At 40.3% G+C, this 20898-nt stretch overlaps 1 protein-coding gene across 6 annotated transcripts in view; it reads left to right on the plus strand.

Moving 5' to 3' along the window:
• Positions 1 to 20898, plus strand: part of LOC142749535 (uncharacterized) — a 129217-nt gene that overhangs the window by 90538 nt on the left and 17781 nt on the right. For all 6 annotated transcript variants that reach the window (XM_075857673.1, XM_075857683.1, XM_075857694.1 and 3 more), the window contains one exon: positions 17089 to 17202. In XM_075857673.1, the coding sequence (XP_075713788.1) occupies positions 17089 to 17202 (114 nt within the window). The remainder of the gene's footprint in view (positions 1 to 17088; positions 17203 to 20898) is intronic.

The raw sequence follows: 20898 nt of genomic DNA on the forward strand, positions 1-20898 counted from the left end.
GGGATAACAAATCGTAGATCCGGAGACCGGTTCAGGCCTCAGGCGGCAGACATAGCGAAAGATCTAGCTGAGATCCTATTGATTCCTGTAGAGAGGGTCTGCTGAAAGGCTGGCTCGGGCGCCGATTGCGCCGACGTTGAGGCGGTTCATTCCGATTTAGTGTCAGCCAGTCCGGGACCGGGAATGGATCAATTTGCAAGAAACTAAATAAGGCCTCTAAATCCGAGGAATGGCGCAGGATAAAGGAGGAAGCATCTCTTCTGACGACCACGTGAAATGGATGCCCCCATCTGTAAGTGGCTCCAACCGCTTTGATCTTTTCTAGCAGCGGGTGTAGTAGACGTCTCATGTAAAGTGTCCGCGGCGAGACATCCGGATAGACAGCGACCCTGCCTCCATCAACCGATATCGGACCATGTGACCATGCTCCTCTGATTATCAAATCCTTGTCCGAGTAGTAGTGTAACCGACATCCCGTGGGTTTGAAGGGTCGATCGGACCAGGTCTCGAAACTCTGTGCACGCGGTCCAGTAGGAATGTAGCTTCCAGGGGTCTGTTGGTAACTTTATTAAAGATGGCGGTAATCCTATTAGGGAGGTCGTCTCTGGGACCTAAATCCGGGAGGCCCTTCAGTCGAATATTATTTCTGCGGCCCCTGTTCTCTTGATCATCCAGTTGAAGTGCAAGGGATTGCATATGTGTTCTATTAGCAATGGCCGCCTGCTCCAAGACAAGCACTCTGCTGTCAATGGCGGAGACCGCGCCGGCAGTGGAAGTAATCCTGGTGTCCACCCTGTCTACCTTGTGTCTTAGGTCCGCGATATCTTGTTGGTGGGATAGTTCAATTCTGGTCACCAGGGAATCTAAGTCCTGTCTAGTAGGGAGAGCTTGTATTAGTTCCCTGAGTAAATGTAAGTCTGCATGCAGGGCAGGTTGAAGGGGGATGCCCTCAGAGCTTCCAGGCATGGGGACTGTGATTGATGGCAGGGCAGACAGGGGGACGGTAGGGGATACTGGCGGTACCTCATTACTGCTGGTCCTTAGAAGTGAAGCAGGCATCTGTGGGTTGTCCAGCTGCCCCTGCATGCCGGGGGCCATAGCCGCGTTCCTGCGATCCTCTGCTCTCCACGTGTCTGTTAGCTGTGCCGCAGGCGCCATGACACCCAGGACTCCGGGAGCGGCTTGCGGCGCTGAAAGGAAGCGGTCCATGCTTGCACTCCGTGTCTGCGATCGGGGTAAGGAGCGGGAGGGTGTAGCGCATTATTGTATCCAGGGACAAGCCAATTTACTGACACCTGGCTGCACATACTCTTGTCAGGTCTGTCTTCTCTTGCTCTCTCAATTGGCTTACCCGATGATCCAATAAAGTTCCTACTACCAATGGGCCCATAATTGTGGGCGATGCCAAAAGCGTACCTAGAGTCAGTGTAAATGTCGGCCGTTTTACCTTTCGCCAGGTTACAAGCCTCAGCGAGCACCTCCAGCTCTGCTCCTTGAGATGAACAAGAAGGTGAGAGTGGTTTATAGATAATTTACCTGGTGCCTCGTATCCTGTCTTGTACATACTGTATATGATTAAGTATTTCTACATGACAAATTTACATTAAAAACCCATGTCTCATATAGATAGAACATTTCAAAGGGGTGGCGTCTTCATTCTCTAAAATAAAAACAAATGTTATACACTTCTCCACACTCATCTGATAATCCAGAACACTTTGAGGATCTCACTTTATCAGGTTCTGTAAATACTTGATTAATACAAAAACAAATAAAAATTACTAAAATCTTAACAATGTTCAGATAATTTTCACCTCCTTCCCTACTAAATCTGTAAAGACTCATCTGTGAGTGACCTCGGCCTCTTGTGTAAATTTGCTGGAGGGGGATGGTCCCTTACACATTTTGTAGATCTCCTGGAACCAAATTCATTAATTCAAAACAAACCAAAATTGTACCTGATCAGTTCCTTCACCATTCCCCCCTTTGTGGACTCTGCGAAAGTAATGTAGCAGGGTTCAAAACTACATCAACATAATAAAGTCGGGCACTCCATCTGGGGGGCACTAGTTTAACCCCCTGTATTACACAACAGCCTGGAACAAAAATGACTTTCTCCTGACAAAAATACATTTTATCTTTAAAATGACTTGCAACCATTTACCTGTAAAACATCTCACATTTTCCAAAATAACATTTAGGCAGCACTATAGCACGTGCCTCATGTGTAAAAACAAAACAATTGTAATTAGTTCTTCAATAAAACGGAAAATAATATCTGGTAATAATTACTGCAAACCAATAAACTGTATATAAAAATAGGGAACAGTGGGGGCACATACATTTTCAAGACCCCATGTCTCACAATATCTGTAGTTTAATACATCTGAATTAACATCAAAACATTCCAACATTAAATCTTATCACATCATAACACATAAATATGCAGCGTAACTTTTTTTTTTTTTTTATTCAGACATATCCAGCGGTCTGTAATATTTTCCTCACTGGGTGAAGTGTAGGACAACAGCGCATGCGTAAAAATAAGAAACTTTCATTTACACAGAAAAAAAAAAGGATTTTAACCCCATACACAACACTAAGAATTTTGTTTTTTTAGACATTACTGCTGTTAAAAATAAGAGCATACAATATAGATCTAAAATCAGTGCAATATTGTAATCACTTGTCTCATCAGTCCATGCTCTATATACAAGCTTACGCCAGTCTGCTTGTCACACTGCACACATCACACAGCCCCACTCCCCCACACAATCTATCACACGTTCCATCAAATTCTACAGGAGGGGCTCAGACACTCACTCCTCACAGCTTCTATTCTCACAATCTTAACAATTTCAATGCCGGCAAAAATTCTCCCATACAATGAACCTCCAAGAGTCACACATCTGTAACCGTGTCCAATCTGTCGGCCACTATCTCTATATTATGATGACGTGTCTTTTCACCAGTGCACAGCATCTTGCACCCCATGGACGGAATCTAGAATAGAAGAAAACACTGCAGCATGTGTTACTGGCAACTCTTTACTGAGGGAAATGACAAAATTAACAAGAAGTAATAGTAACAGGGAAAAAGGGATGGGAGGAAACCTCCAGCTCACCAGCTTCACACTCCTGTGCTCGATATCGCCCGGATCAACCGCGACGGCTCACGGCAAGAAACAATGGCAAAAAAGAGAAAAGATCCAGCGATGTGTGATATAAGTGGGGGAAACTCCGTTTCCACTTTATTGAGGATAATACACCGACAAACAAATCCAGCAGAATGACGGATAACACCAGGAGAATAACGAGGTGGTTGAAATGGCAAGAAATGAAGCCTACGCGTTTCAAGCACTGGCTGTGCTCTTAATCATGGCTAAGACAAATGACCGACTGCAAGGTGAGGAAATAAATGTATCCTGGGAAAATGGGAGGGTGTGCCGAAAACGTAACAACACCCTCATTTATGGTAATTTCAACACCAGGAGACACGTTCAATGAAAAGGTACGTATGAATTGTAACCTAAGTGTATCTGGTATATTGGAGATATTTATGGAGGAAATTCAACTAAAAAATGTGTTAGATACGTACTCTAACACAAATCTCGGGAATATATAATGCAATATATCAATACATTCAATACTTGCAGAACGTCATGAGTCTAAAACGAATGCATTTAAACACAGAAATAAAAATTATTTCATACAAGAAACATAACATAATAAGTGACAAGTGAAAAATGAAAATGCAGAAAAACAGGAATAATGATGAACACGAAAAACAAAAAACAAATGTGCATGCGAACATGTAATAATTAGACCGGGATAGTAAAGTCGGCAGTAAACTGTCGAAAATGATACAAAATTAATACACTAATACAAAAAAATAGATAACCGAATGAAAATAATGGTATATATATGCATTACTATAAGGGGCACCAAACTAGTCATACATAATGAAAACAATCCATGATCAATCAAATTTGAATATAATATGAAAGTGGGTGCCAGAATGGAAAACAGAAATGCATATATAGAACCAAAAATATTTATATATAACTAACACCGGTCTAATGAAAATGAGAAAGAAAAAGGAAAAATATCCATATATAGAGAACTGTATAGATATATTAAATAGTTAATGAAATAGCTATAACCTACATATGAAAAATGTTAAAAAGTGTGAAATATAAAAACGAGCTATCTTGAAAATGAAATGTAAACCCGAAATACGGGTATATAATGGAGCAATATACTATGACATTGGAAAAGTTAAGAAATTGAGAGTACCCAAATAAAGAAAATGAAAAATCAAAAAATACCATCCCACGATTGGGGTTTATTAGATATCAATAATTAGATCTAAATCTGAAGTAGAACACTATTGTAATGGAGTTAACAAGTGTACATTCTCAACCATCTAATGTTTCTAAATGTAATGAAATGAACAATATACTGAGATCAATTAATAATGAAACATCAATTCCTTTCGAAGATTGAGACCCTGGGGAAATCTAGTATTTAAATGGTAAATCCAGAATGCTTCCCGTGTCTGTAGCCTATGTTTAAGATCACCACCCCTGTGGGTTTTAATCATTCTTTCAATGGCATATATTTGAAGAAAATCGATGTTTCTATTATGACAGGTGATAAAATGTCTGCTTACATTAGAAATGTTGACAATGGCCGGATTCCTAATATAACTTAGGTGTTCTAATATCCTGGTCTTAAGTCTCCTTGTAGTACAACCTACATATTTTAACTTACATTGGGAGCATTCCACTATATAGACAACGAAGTCACTATTACAATTGATATATGTTTTTATTGGGAAGCTGGTGGAGTTATGTGAATCTGAAAAAGTTTTAGTGACTTTGCTGAAAGTACAAGTTTTGCACGGGTGGGACCCACATTTATAAAACCCCGTGTAATGAAGCCATGTTGGAGATTTGGTATTAGGTGGCAGATATGAAGGGGAAAGGATATTACCCAGAGTTGGAGCTCGACGGGAGACTATACGATAGCCATTTTTCAGTATGGATTCCAATTTAGGATCATCATACAACATAGGAATGTACCGGTGGACCATATCTCGTATTTCGGAAAATTGATTATTATATTGTAAAATTAACGTCGGTTGGGATGAATTATTAATTTTTGATGGATCTCGACTTCTATTGTGTATAGAAAGTAAATCGTTTCTGTCTTTAGATTTAACAATAGCCTGGGCCCGATCTAAGGTCCATTTTTTGTAACCCCTGTTCCCCAATTTATTACAAATATTGGTTTGTTCCAACAAGAAACCTTGGTTGGTAGTACAGTTTCTTTTTGCCCTAGTAAGTTCACCTACAGGTATTGACGAGATGGTATGTCTGGGATGACTGCTGGTGGCATGGAGAATTGTGTTACCTGAAATAGGTTTATGAAAAGTCTCCGTTTGAATCTTTTTGCCCACCAGCCCTGTTAATGTCAGATCCAAAAAATGGATACTGACCTGATGATGAATATAGGTGAATGACAGATTGAGCAGGTTGGAATTAATAAATTCAAGAAACTTGGGTATGGCAGATACATCACCCTCCCAGATGATCAGGAGGTCGTCGATGTATCTGCCATACCAATGAATGAATTGGGAAAATGGATTGTGGACAGAGAATAGGGTGGTCTCCTCCCACCATGCCATAACCAAATTGGCAATGGAGGGGGAAAACTTCGCACCCATAGAGACTCCTCTGGTTTGAAGGAAATAGTGACCATCGCAATTAAAATAGTTGTGAGTCATCAGAAATGACAAAACCTCAAGCATGAAAGCTTGCAGTTTGTCATCATATGTGCTATATTTCGCTATATGATGTTTTAAAGCTAGACTAGCTATGTGATGGGGTATAGAGGTATAGAGGGCCACCACATCGCAACACAACCAAGAATGGTTGAGATCCCATATTTTATTATCAAAAATGTGTAAGACATCCTTAGTGTCTCTCAAGTGTCCAGGGGTACGCTGTACAAGAGGCTGTAATAAGAAATCAAGCCACTCAGAGAGTTTCTCTGTGAGTGACCCGATACCCGAGACAATAGGACGCATGGGTGGAGGAATGATACCCTTGTGAGTCTTGGGTAATGCATACAATATTGGAATAATTGGGTTCTGAACCAACAGGTAATTGTATTGTTTTTGTGTTATGATGCCATCCTCCAAACCCTCATTGAGTAAATCAGCAAGAAGTTTTTGGAATTTAAAAGTAGGATTGTAATCCAATTTGACATATGTCTCAGTGTCATTCAATAGCTCTGTTAGCTGTTGTACGTACATATTGCGGTCCATTACAGTGACACTACCGCCTTTGTCCGACATGCGGATCACAATATCTCTATTGTCTTTCAGAGATTTAATTGCATCTTTTTGATTGATGGTAAGGTTATATTGTGGTTTCATTTTACGGCTGCGACTAGCAATATTATGTAACTCCCTTTCGATGATGGACTGAAATCTGTCCATCGAATCAGTTCTAGACTGTACAGGGTAATAAGTAGAGTTGGATGTAGGGAATTGAGTCGCCATCGTATCTAAAGGCAATGTATTCTGTTCAGCTAAGTCTACCAGATTTAGTAACGTAACTTGTTCATTAAACATGAATGAACGGTAGATGTTAGTGTCTGATAAGACTATATCTGACGAGTCGGAAATGTTTACTGGGGGTGCTTCAGCATCCCCAAGGAAGTGCCTTTTAATAGTCAGATTACGAATAAACTTATTAATATCTAACAATGTTTGAAAGATATCAAACTCTTTATTAGGGGCAAAATTTAAACCAAGGGCAAGTACTTCTATATGAGTAGGAGACAGAGGAATATGAGACAAATTAATAACATCAATGGTGTCCATTAAAGTCTCTGATTGCGTAGGCGGCGTGGTAGTATGGTGTCCACAGTTCTTATGCTTTCTGCCCCCCCTCCGTCCCCGTTTTTTGGGGGACCACGTTTGGCAGGAAAAGAGTGTCTAAAGGATCCGGAATCTCTTGAAAGATCCGTGTCAGATGTTCCCTCACCACCATCTGTTGTCTCCAACTCGGTGGAACTGAAGCTCACTCTGCGTTGGCTGGTGTGACGATGTCTTGGTTTCCTACGATCTTTAAGAATGGATTTGGATCTGTTGTGAGGATAATCCCTTCTGGTCCAGTTGAACACTTCTCCTCTAGCATAGTCTTCTGTGTCTCTGAGGAATTTACTCTTTTTAGTGTCCATGATAGATTGTTCTAACTGGTCCAGGTGTTTCTGTGTCCTAGCTTCCAAGATAGAAAAATCAGGTGAGCTGGAAAATTTGTTTGTTTCCTCCTTCAATTTGTCAATCTCCAAATTTAATTCAGCCAGCTTGACTTCTTCCTGTTGGGTGATGAGGCTCATAAGTTTCAAAGAGCAATCCGATAAAATATTATTCCATTCCTCTGTAAATTCAGCGCTGTATTTGAAAGTGGGAATTTTGCGTAAACGTAATCCCCGTGGGATCATATTTTTGGAAATATAATTCCTCAATGTAGTCAAATCCCACCAAATACGTGCTTCATGAGCTAGGAGTTTCTCCAATCCTCTAAAGTGACTGTGCAGAGTAGTATCAGAGTCCAAGGTGTAATTAGTATCTCCAAAGACCGCTGCTGCCCTGTCAGCTCTCAATTTATTGTAATCCTGTGTCATGTTATTATCATGCAATGTACAACAAGATAGCCGTGAATAAAAAATCAGAAGATTCCTGATGGCTGTTGCTAAAAACAGTAATTCGTAATGGGAGTCACTTGTTCGTTATATCCCATATTGCCACAATCAAATGAAAAAGGAGAAAACCACCTCGTAGCCAGACTTCAATGAATTCAACAGGATAAACCTGTAGTGTTCCCAAATACTGGCAAGGAACAAGTGCTGGTGTGCACGGAGGTTGAAACCGTATACAAGCAGTAATAGTAACAGGGAAAAAGGGATGGGAGGAAACCTCCAGCTCACCAGCTTCACACTCCTGTGCTCGATATCGCCCGGATCAACCGCGACGGCTCACGGCAAGAAACAATGGCAAAAAAGAGAAAAGATCCAGCGATGTGTGATATAAGTGGGGGAAACTCCGTTTCCACTTTATTGAGGATAATACACCGACAAACAAATCCAGCAGAATGACGGATAACACCAGGAGAATAACGAGGTGGTTGAAATGGCAAGAAATGAAGCCTACGCGTTTCAAGCACTGGCTGTGCTCTTAATCATGGCTAAGACAAATGACCGACTGCAAGGTGAGGAAATAAATGTATCCTGGGAAAATGGGAGGGTGTGCCGAAAACGTAATTAGTATTAGTGTATTAATTTTGTATCATTTTCGACAGTTTACTGCCGACTTTACTATCCCGGTCTAATTATTACATGTTCGCATGCACATTTGTTTTTTGTTTTTCGTGTTCATCATTATTCCTGTTTTTCTGCATTTTCATTTTTCACTTGTCACTTATTATGTTATGTTTCTTGTATGAAATAATTTTTATTTCTGTGTTTAAATGCATTCGTTTTAGACTCATGACGTTCTGCAAGTATTGAATGTATTGATATATTGCATTATATATTCCCGAGATTTGTGTTAGAGTACGTATCTAACACATTTTTTAGTTGAATTTCCTCCATAAATATCTCCAATATACCAGATACACTTAGGTTACAATTCATACGTACCTTTTCATTGAACGTGTCTCCTGGTGTTGAAATTACCATAAATGAGGGTGTTGTTACGTTTTCGGCACACCCTCCCATTTTCCCAGGATACATTTATTTCCTCACCTTGCAGTCGGTCATTTGTCTTAGCCATGATTAAGAGCACAGCCAGTGCTTGAAACGCGTAGGCTTCATTTCTTGCCATTTCAACCACCTCGTTATTCTCCTGGTGTTATCCGTCATTCTGCTGGATTTGTTTGTCGGTGTATTATCCTCAATAAAGTGGAAACGGAGTTTCCCCCACTTATATCACACATCGCTGGATCTTTTCTCTTTTTTGCCATTGTTTCTTGCCGTGAGCCGTCGCGGTTGATCCGGGCGATATCGAGCACAGGAGTGTGAAGCTGGTGAGCTGGAGGTTTCCTCCCATCCCTTTTTCCCTGTTACTATTACTGCTTGTATACGGTTTCAACCTCCGTGCACACCAGCACTTGTTCCTTGCCAGTATTTGGGAACACTACAGGTTTATCCTGTTGAATTCATTGAAGTCTGGCTACGAGGTGGTTTTCTCCTTTTTCATTTGATTGTGGCAATATGGGATATAACGAACAAGTGACTCCCATTACGAATTACTGTTTTTAGCAACAGCCATCAGGAATCTTCTGATTTTTTATTCACGGCTATCTTGTTGTACATTGCATGATAATAACATGACACAGGATTACAATAAATTGAGAGCTGACAGGGCAGCAGCGGTCTTTGGAGATACTAATTACACCTTGGACTCTGATACTACTCTGCACAGTCACTTTAGAGGATTGGAGAAACTCCTAGCTCATGAAGCACGTATTTGGTGGGATTTGACTACATTGAGGAATTATATTTCCAAAAATATGATCCCACGGGGATTACGTTTACGCAAAATTCCCACTTTCAAATACAGCGCTGAATTTACAGAGGAATGGAATAATATTTTATCGGATTGCTCTTTGAAACTTATGAGCCTCATCACCCAACAGGAAGAAGTCAAGCTGGCTGAATTAAATTTGGAGATTGACAAATTGAAGGAGGAAACAAACAAATTTTCCAGCTCACCTGATTTTTCTATCTTGGAAGCTAGGACACAGAAACACCTGGACCAGTTAGAACAATCTATCATGGACACTAAAAAGAGTAAATTCCTCAGAGACACAGAAGACTATGCTAGAGGAGAAGTGTTCAACTGGACCAGAAGGGATTATCCTCACAACAGATCCAAATCCATTCTTAAAGATCGTAGGAAACCAAGACATCGTCACACCAGCCAACGCAGAGTGAGCTTCAGTTCCACCGAGTTGGAGACAACAGATGGTGGTGAGGGAACATCTGACACGGATCTTTCAAGAGATTCCGGATCCTTTAGACACTCTTTTCCTGCCAAACGTGGTCCCCCAAAAAACGGGGACGGAGGGGGGGCAGAAAGCATAAGAACTGTGGACACCATACTACCACGCCGCCTACGCAATCAGAGACTTTAATGGACACCATTGATGTTATTAATTTGTCTCATATTCCTCTGTCTCCTACTCATATAGAAGTACTTGCCCTTGGTTTAAATTTTGCCCCTAATAAAGAGTTTGATATCTTTCAAACATTGTTAGATATTAATAAGTTTATTCGTAATCTGACTATTAAAAGGCACTTCCTTGGGGATGCTGAAGCACCCCCAGTAAACATTTCCGACTCGTCAGATATAGTCTTATCAGACACTAACATCTACCGTTCATTCATGTTTAATGAACAAGTTACGTTACTAAATCTGGTAGACTTAGCTGAACAGAATACATTGCCTTTAGATACGATGGCGACTCAATTCCCTACATCCAACTCTACTTATTACCCTGTACAGTCTAGAACTGATTCGATGGACAGATTTCAGTCCATCATCGAAAGGGAGTTACATAATATTGCTAGTCGCAGCCGTAAAATGAAACCACAATATAACCTTACCATCAATCAAAAAGATGCAATTAAATCTCTGAAAGACAATAGAGATATTGTGATCCGCATGTCGGACAAAGGCGGTAGTGTCACTGTAATGGACCGCAATATGTACGTACAACAGCTAACAGAGCTATTGAATGACACTGAGACATATGTCAAATTGGATTACAATCCTACTTTTAAATTCCAAAAACTTCTTGCTGATTTACTCAATGAGGGTTTGGAGGATGGCATCATAACACAAAAACAATACAATTACCTGTTGGTTCAGAACCCAATTATTCCAATATTGTATGCATTACCCAAGACTCACAAGGGTATCATTCCTCCACCCATGCGTCCTATTGTCTCGGGTATCGGGTCACTCACAGAGAAACTCTCTGAGTGGCTTGATTTCTTATTACAGCCTCTTGTACAGCGTACCCCTGGACACTTGAGAGACACTAAGGATGTCTTACACATTTTTGATAATAAAATATGGGATCTCAACCATTCTTGGTTGTGTTGCGATGTGGTGGCCCTCTATACCTCTATACCCCATCACATAGCTAGTCTAGCTTTAAAACATCATATAGCGAAATATAGCACATATGATGACAAACTGCAAGCTTTCATGCTTGAGGTTTTGTCATTTCTGATGACTCACAACTATTTTAATTGCGATGGTCACTATTTCCTTCAAACCAGAGGAGTCTCTATGGGTGCGAAGTTTTCCCCCTCCATTGCCAATTTGGTTATGGCATGGTGGGAGGAGACCACCCTATTCTCTGTCCACAATCCATTTTCCCAATTCATTCATTGGTATGGCAGATACATCGACGACCTCCTGATCATCTGGGAGGGTGATGTATCTGCCATACCCAAGTTTCTTGAATTTATTAATTCCAACCTGCTCAATCTGTCATTCACCTATATTCATCATCAGGTCAGTATCCATTTTTTGGATCTGACATTAACAGGGCTGGTGGGCAAAAAGATTCAAACGGAGACTTTTCATAAACCTATTTCAGGTAACACAATTCTCCATGCCACCAGCAGTCATCCCAGACATACCATCTCGTCAATACCTGTAGGTGAACTTACTAGGGCAAAAAGAAACTGTACTACCAACCAAGGTTTCTTGTTGGAACAAACCAATATTTGTAATAAATTGGGGAACAGGGGTTACAAAAAATGGACCTTAGATCGGGCCCAGGCTATTGTTAAATCTAAAGACAGAAACGATTTACTTTCTATACACAATAGAAGTCGAGATCCATCAAAAATTAATAATTCATCCCAACCGACGTTAATTTTACAATATAATAATCAATTTTCCGAAATACGAGATATGGTCCACCGGTACATTCCTATGTTGTATGATGATCCTAAATTGGAATCCATACTGAAAAATGGCTATCGTATAGTCTCCCGTCGAGCTCCAACTCTGGGTAATATCCTTTCCCCTTCATATCTGCCACCTAATACCAAATCTCCAACATGGCTTCATTACACGGGGTTTTATAAATGTGGGTCCCACCCGTGCAAAACTTGTACTTTCAGCAAAGTCACTAAAACTTTTTCAGATTCACATAACTCCACCAGCTTCCCAATAAAAACATATATCAATTGTAATAGTGACTTCGTTGTCTATATAGTGGAATGCTCCCAATGTAAGTTAAAATATGTAGGTTGTACTACAAGGAGACTTAAGACCAGGATATTAGAACACCTAAGTTATATTAGGAATCCGGCCATTGTCAACATTTCTAATGTAAGCAGACATTTTATCACCTGTCATAATAGAAACATCGATTTTCTTCAAATATATGCCATTGAAAGAATGATTAAAACCCACAGGGGTGGTGATCTTAAACATAGGCTACAGACACGGGAAGCATTCTGGATTTACCATTTAAATACTAGATTTCCCCAGGGTCTCAATCTTCGAAAGGAATTGATGTTTCATTATTAATTGATCTCAGTATATTGTTCATTTCATTACATTTAGAAACATTAGATGGTTGAGAATGTACACTTGTTAACTCCATTACAATAGTGTTCTACTTCAGATTTAGATCTAATTATTGATATCTAATAAACCCCAATCGTGGGATGGTATTTTTTGATTTTTCATTTTCTTTATTTGGGTACTCTCAATTTCTTAACTTTTCCAATGTCATAGTATATTGCTCCATTATATACCCGTATTTCGGGTTTACATTTCATTTTCAAGATAGCTCGTTTTTATATTTCACACTTTTTAACATTTTTCATATGTAGGTTATAGCTATTTCATTAACTATTTAATATATCTATACAGTTCTCTATATATGGATATTTTTCCTTTTTCTTTCTCATTTTCATTAGACCGGTGTTAGTTATATATAAATATTTTTGGTTCTATATATGCATTTCTGTTTTCCATTCTGGCACCCACTTTCATATTATATTCAAATTTGATTGATCATGGATTGTTTTCATTATGTATGACTAGTTTGGTGCCCCTTATAGTAATGCATATATATACCATTATTTTCATTCGGTTATCTATTTTTTTGTATTAGTGTATTAATTTTGTATCATTTTCGACAGTTTACTGCCGACTTTACTATCCCGGTCTAATTATTACATGTTCGCATGCACATTTGTTTTTTGTTTTTCGTGTTCATCATTATTCCTGTTTTTCTGCATTTTCATTTTTCACTTGTCACTTATTATGTTATGTTTCTTGTATGAAATAATTTTTATTTCTGTGTTTAAATGCATTCGTTTTAGACTCATGACGTTCTGCAAGTATTGAATGTATTGATATATTGCATTATATATTCCCGAGATTTGTGTTAGAGTACGTATCTAACACATTTTTTAGTTGAATTTCCTCCATAAATATCTCCAATATACCAGATACACTTAGGTTACAATTCATACGTACCTTTTCATTGAACGTGTCTCCTGGTGTTGAAATTACCATAAATGAGGGTGTTGTTACGTTTTCGGCACACCCTCCCATTTTCCCAGGATACATTTATTTCCTCACCTTGCAGTCGGTCATTTGTCTTAGCCATGATTAAGAGCACAGCCAGTGCTTGAAACGCGTAGGCTTCATTTCTTGCCATTTCAACCACCTCGTTATTCTCCTGGTGTTATCCGTCATTCTGCTGGATTTGTTTGTCGGTGTATTATCCTCAATAAAGTGGAAACGGAGTTTCCCCCACTTATATCACACATCGCTGGATCTTTTCTCTTTTTTGCCAAAATTAACAAGACTATCATTTCATACTGAGTTCATTGGGCCAGGTGTGACGTCATCAGGGGGTGGGGGGCAGCCTCTCCCACAGGAAGCACATTGCTCAGCTGTGAGGGGGGTTTTGTTGCCCACAATGAGGACACACCGAACATGAGGGAATGCTGCCATTACAGGGCGGCGGCTGGTCCTGTGGTTTCTAATACATATAACATACAATACCTTTCTTATTTCCAACTTCCCTTCGCTTCGCCAAATCATACGGATAGAATCGTCCAGGTACGGGTGATCCTGATGATTTGAATATGGACCGTAAACCATCCATTCTAACCGTCTATATTCTTCACGTAATTTATAGAACACCTTTTGGTCTGCAACCTTCTAATGACCGGTTCACCGAGGTCTGGCCAAAATATTACAATTCCTCAGTCTGCAACTCATTAAGTCTCGCTGGAATATTACAATTTCAAAGTCTGTAATATTCCAGCCAGATTTAATAAATTGCAATCTCCCAGTCTGCAGCTCACAGGTCTTGCTGGAAAATTACTCACGACTTTTCGTGCCCCTGTATAAAACAGGTTATATTTTCTATCTAGTCCCTAATTACCCAGAGGATGGTTAGTTGGGCGCGACTAATTTCTTATAGGTTCGTGTCCACACAGCGGGTATGTCGCTCCTGTCGCCTGAGAGCTAATCCAGGCAACCGACCAGGGTTCTACAGACTACCAAAAGACCGTCCACTAACACAGATAAGTCAAAGATTTATAAAATCAACTGACTTACCGTGTTATTGTGGAGGTGATCAGGCTCCTTCAATGGGCAGTCCCGGGTCGTCTGTTTCGCCCTGTGATTGTCGGTTGACCGGATTCCGAGATCCCCTCGAGTATGGCCCCACGCTTCGGGCACCAATTGTCAGGGCAAACTTCCTTCTCCCTGTTATTCCACACCGAATAACCACCTCTGTAAATTAGAAACTGACGGTATACATGGAAGATATGTACCAGACAGACAAATGGTGGTAGACATCCTCCCTCAGTGAAGTAGGAAGTGAAGACTAAATTTTTATTGAACAAAGCAACACAAAAGTTTCCTCCCTAGAGATGTGGGACGTGCTTAAGCCCTATTTGCTCTATTCAGCTGTAAGTTCACCTGTACACTCCTCTTGCATTCCAGGGGCGGTGTCTCCATAGGCGTGTCCCTCATGCAGGCTCCTTTGTGTTCCATAGATCCAATCCCTTTGTGAAATATACTGATATATATATATATATATATATATATATATATGTAAGGATAATATTTTTGCAAACAATATACATGGTAATGATCCCTGACAAGGTGTCCTCTCTGGATTGGAGCTAGTGCACCCACATCCCAGGGATTGTTTTCCTATGACAGATTCTTAACATCATTTATAAGCTGCACACACTCACTCTGATGTGATCAGGTCGCTAAGAATATTTAATATCCTGTAATCTTGCTATTATAGCCGCATACTATTACTATTTTTGAGGAAAAATGTAATAAAGTGGATTCCAAATAGGTATTGATGGCTTCATCAGGGCGGACGTAGAGTCCATTATATGTGAACCATGTCCTCTGTTCACATTGATCCCTACAGCTGTTTTTGCTTATTAGGGCCATAAAAGTTAGTACATGATGTATTGTGCACGACATGATTTACAAGTAAAGGGGTTGTACAGGATTAGAAAATAATGGCTTCCTTTTTCCCCAAATTCAAAACCCATCCACAGGTTGTATGTGGTATCGCAGCTCAGCCTCATTCACTGCAATGGAGCTAAGCAACAATACCAGACACCACCCATAGACAGGTGTGGCACTGTTTCTGGAAGAAAGCAGCCATGTTTTTCTAATATGGTTCAACTTTAATTTTGGGTTCTTCCATACGTAAATCATATATTTCTGAAAGACCAGATTGGTGGGTTCAAAGAGCTGGTAACCCTGATGTGCTGCTTCTTACTGTAGATGTCTAATGGACATGACAAAAGTTGCGGTAATGGGAAATCTCTGTTTGTGTAGTACAGGTATCGCCAATATCCTAGGCTAATATTCCTCGTAGACCGGGATTGTGGGGACAATGGCATCCGTGATTGGAATGGATATGCGAGTAACTTTCGTAGGTTTCCACTCATGGGCATAATTACCAGGGTAGCGTGCATGGCAGGTGCTTTCAGTGGAAATGGCTTCCTCGGCTGCAGGTGAATTGCAGTAAGTTATAGTTGTGAAGACCAGAAAACGTTTTTTCAACACTTGACCTCACTGATGGTGGTGGAGTGGAGCCTCATTTCTAAATTTTGCTATGGACCCCCAGAGTTCTAGGTTACGGCCTTGTTTCTACTAGATACTTTAGCAGAAACTACACCAATGAGAAATGTATGAAAACGAATTAATCACAGATTTTTTGGAAGCAACTTTGATTACCATGAGGGGGCCTAAATCGGAGAAGCATTGTGTCAGAGATTTCATGTTCTGGAATGGGGTAGCGAAAATCTGCAACAAATATTGCACATTTTTTATTTTATTTTTTTTCTGTGGAAATGCAGCAATTAAATGCATCTAGAAAAAGAAACCCTTTCCACTTTAAAATTAAAAAAAAAAAAAAACTATCCTCTCCTCCGCTGGTGCTCCCGTATAGACACGTCCATGCTCCCCAGGCTGGTCTCTCTTGAGTCTACCTCCTGGGATGACATTTTGTCCCATCTGATTGCTGCAGCCAATAACAGTCTCGTCATCCCAGGTGGCTGGGTCAACAGAGATCAGCCAATAGGAATAGGGATGTGCCGCTACGGGAGCGCCAGATGAGGTGAATATAGTCCTGGTTTTTTTGTTTTTTGTTTTTCTTTTAATATCCACTTCTCCCCAGCGGCAAATCCGGATGAAAATCTGAACGACTTCAAACCCGATTTGTGGAATTTTGGCTGTAATTCCCTGCGGAATCAAAAAATCTGACCCTTGTACATTTACCCTCAGGGTTCCAGCTCACTGACTGTCAACAATAAGAACTCCTTCTAAAGTGTGTTTTAAGTGTCCCATAGTCGGGGACATAGGGTTTTCTAAAAAAAATATATATATATTTTACAAAATACGGAAATGTGAAAGCCAAGGTTGATTCTCTGATAACATTGAAATATAAAGCAAATAACATTTCCCTTTTTTGTCCTTATCTGAAAGCTCCAGAGAATTCAAAACAGCAGAAATCTGGAAAAAGAAAAGCTGGTTACATCAACGTCGATGCCCTTAGAAAGAGAGGATTGGATTTCATAAAAGAACCTAAACCAGCAGAAGGTTTGTGCCTGACTTCTAACTCTTCAAAAAAGACATTCTGTTGTGTTGAGAAGGTCGCGCTCTGTCAGAAAGCTGTAATAATTGTTACATACCACTTAAAGGGGTTCTCTTGTTCGCCTTGGACAACCTACTTGTTAGAAAAGTCTCTTGACAATAAGAGAATGACCAAGTGTCCCCCTGCTGGGGCCCCCAGTGATCAGCTATAGTCTGATCAGAAACCTAGCGGTCAGTGCTCAATTTTCCATTACACAATGCTCATTCATATCAGTGTGTTGTCTGTGTAATAAGGGACAGGACGGGTCCTCCAGAGTGAGAGACGCTCTTTGTAACCATTCTTCACTTTTACCAGATGAAGATCCTGAATAAAGGACCCCCCCTAATAACTCAGAATTCTCTAATAGGGTGTATGAAATGGACAGGTCCACCTAAGTGAGAACCTCTTTTTGTTAGCGGCCTCTCTGCTTGGGTTAATAGAGGGGGTCCCGAGCGGGGGGACATTAATTTGTCCAATAGGGTATATGGACAGTGTCTTCATGAGACAACACTTTTAGACTGTGCATTAAAGCATAACCTTAATCCTCTTAAAGGCTATGTACACCTTTTAAATATTGTTTTTTTTTTTTTTTTTAATTAAAAATCCGTGTGATTGGTGCTACTTTTAAAATACTTTTTATTAAAAATTATTTTAACTTTTTGAGATATAGCTGCTTTGTATTCTGTATACAGAGCGGCCGTATCGTGCGCTAAGATCTGAATCCGTCACGTCTGCAGGACTGACGGGTTTAGTGATGGCGGGTCCTGCGTGTCTCTGACATTGCGGGATCCACCCGTTATCGATCACATCCAAGTTATGAACCTAGATGTGATCGGTAACCACTCGATCCTGCGGGTCTGACTTGCTGACACTGAACCCGTTACACTGATAGATATTTCTATAAAAAACGACCGGATCCGGCCAAGGCCTTATGGCTTCCTTCAAATACTAGATATTCCGTTCGTGTCCCGGACAGCGTCTAGTCATATCATTATTGCAGCCTGTCTGTTGATTGCTAAATCTTGGAAACTTAATGCCACTATTTCCAATTCTGAACTTATTAACCAGGTAAATATCTCCTTTATGATGGAACGTATGTACGTGCGGCGGACACACCGGTTGCCTAAATCTCTATTGCTCTGGGAACCATGGCATAAATACTTCTCTTCCTTACCCCCGGGTTCTAGCCCTGTATCCTTAGCATCTCCCATTGTTTGATCAATACTCCAACTAGTTGGCATTGATCATCCTACATTGTGGTTGCTGGACTCCTACTACTATTCCTTAAAGGAACAGTGTCATCACAATTTTTTTTTTAATATGTTAAAGATGTTAGTGCTTTATTAAAAACGTTTATATTTATTTGTGTGTTTGTGTTTTACTTTTTCTTATTTTTACACTTTTTCTTCCCTATGGGGGCTGCCATTTTTTTTCCCATTTCTGTATGTGTCTATTAACGACACATACAGACATGGAATACGGCAGCCATAGTCCCATAGGGACTGCGAACGGGGCCCGTTCCATCCACTAACATGTACGCCGTCTGTGTGGGAACTGCGCATGCGCCGCTCCCACACAGTCCAATTTGAAATGCGCGCCGTCCGGCGCCATTTTCCTGTGGACCGGAAGTCGCGGCCGGACAGTAAGATTACTACTTCCGGTCGCGGCTTCCGGACTTGTGCACTTAGACCAGTGGCAGCAGACGGAGTGGACGGGCCGGAGGGAGCCGCGGCGGCAGGAGCAGGTAAGAGATTTCTATGTGTGTTTGTGTACGTTTACTACTGTATGTAAACCTACTACACTGTGTGTTCGCTCAAAAAATGGCGACACACAGTGTAGGAGGTTAGACCGTTCAGACCCCTCGTTTATCCCGAGGGCTTTTTACCCAATTTTGCAATGCTGCAATTTTGGGAATAGCTCCATCTAGTGACCAGCAATGGGAAATATTATAAATTAAAATTAATTTATAATATTTCCTGACTCGTGAAAAAAATTAAAAAAATTTGAACAATGTTTAATCACCTACACACTAAATGTTTAATTAAAAAAAACAAAAACATGTTTTTCTGGCAACACATTCCCTTTAAGTTGTATCCTTTTGACAGGTTTCTTTTCCTAGAAATAGTGGCATTCCTGTAGCCATATGAAGGTATTGGTTCTTTACCTTTCCACAAGTCTATCGCCTGTATATTAACTTTCTATTATTTTGTAAAGTTACACACTTGATGGGTTTGTGCCACTTTTTCCCTTCTGCGGGATTGCTGCAGCTCTCGGACTATGCGACGTACCAGGGTAGCATGGCAGGTGCTTTCAGTGGAAATGGCTTCCTCGGCTGCTCAGCCCCAGAGGTGAATTGCAGTAAATTTATAGTGAAGACCAGAAAACGTTTTCCAACACTTGACCTCACTGATGGCGGTGGAGTGGAGCCGCATTTCTAAATTTTGCTATGGAGCCCCAGTTCTAGGTTACGGCCTTGTTTCTATTTGATACTTTAGCAGAAACTACAACAATGAGAAATGTATGAAAACTAATTCATTACAAATTTTTTGGAAGCCACTTTGATTACCATGAGGGGGCCTAAATCTGAGAAGCATTGTGTCAGATATTTCATCTTCTGGAAATCTTGGACCAGTTCTACAGGGTTTACTGCACATTATATAATAAATACCTATAACTGTATGTGAAGACAAATCAAATCTCCCAAAAGGGAAAAATAATGACACCAAGTACAGTAAGTAACTTGCAAAAAATATAAATTCTTTATTACAATATACATAAGAACATGTTGGCCATCAGGACCTAAAAACCACAGACAATTAAAATATACAATGTGGAGAACATGAGGCTACTCAGAATGGCCTATATTCAACATTCAATAATACCAGACAGGGTCACTATGACAGTCATGCTATAAATGTACAGTACAAGGATAACCGACACCACAAAATGTGTCTCCAAAAAGCATGCTGAAACAGAACAATGTAATACAGACCCTGTAAAAAATAGTATACACGAGAGACTTGTAGCTAACACTGAAATCTCAGTGTAAATAAAGTGGTATAGAGACCAGGGTATCACCAAAAATCAGAGTAGGTCCCAGGAGCCATACCAACCCGTGTATTGCATATCAAGCCAAAAATGAGCTCCACAGCAAGAGCCCCGACGCACGTTTCGCGGTAGCTTTTTCAAGGGGTACTGACTAGTAAGGTGACCGGCGTTGTATTTATACTCAGTGGTGGGAGAGGTTTATTCAGAGATAGCAAATAGCAGCACGACATTCTCAAATCCCCAATGCTGAACACCTGAAATGTACCAGGTGTTCTACATTGGTGAATCAGCATGTCTAAAGTTACCTGAATGCTGATCGGTAAGCAGCAAACACCACCATTGCAAATGTCCAGTGTACGTCTCAAGGAATGTAAACGCGCATGCGCGTGCGCATCAGACCGCAAGCGCCGCAGACAACAGATGTAATAACTTATATATGACGTATCACACCATAGTGGCCATTTTAAGTATGGGCAAGGACAATACGAGATCAACTTATATGGCAAGAACCAGTATAGGGCATATGTATCACGATCCGATTTTTTTATGTGAGAAACAGAATATAAATATACAATGGAACTCTAATGTCTCAAAATATAAACAATAATACATAT

This window comes from Rhinoderma darwinii, chromosome 1 (assembly GCF_050947455.1).
Source record: "Rhinoderma darwinii isolate aRhiDar2 chromosome 1, aRhiDar2.hap1, whole genome shotgun sequence".
In the NCBI taxonomy this organism is placed as follows: domain Eukaryota; kingdom Metazoa; phylum Chordata; class Amphibia; order Anura; family Rhinodermatidae; genus Rhinoderma; species Rhinoderma darwinii.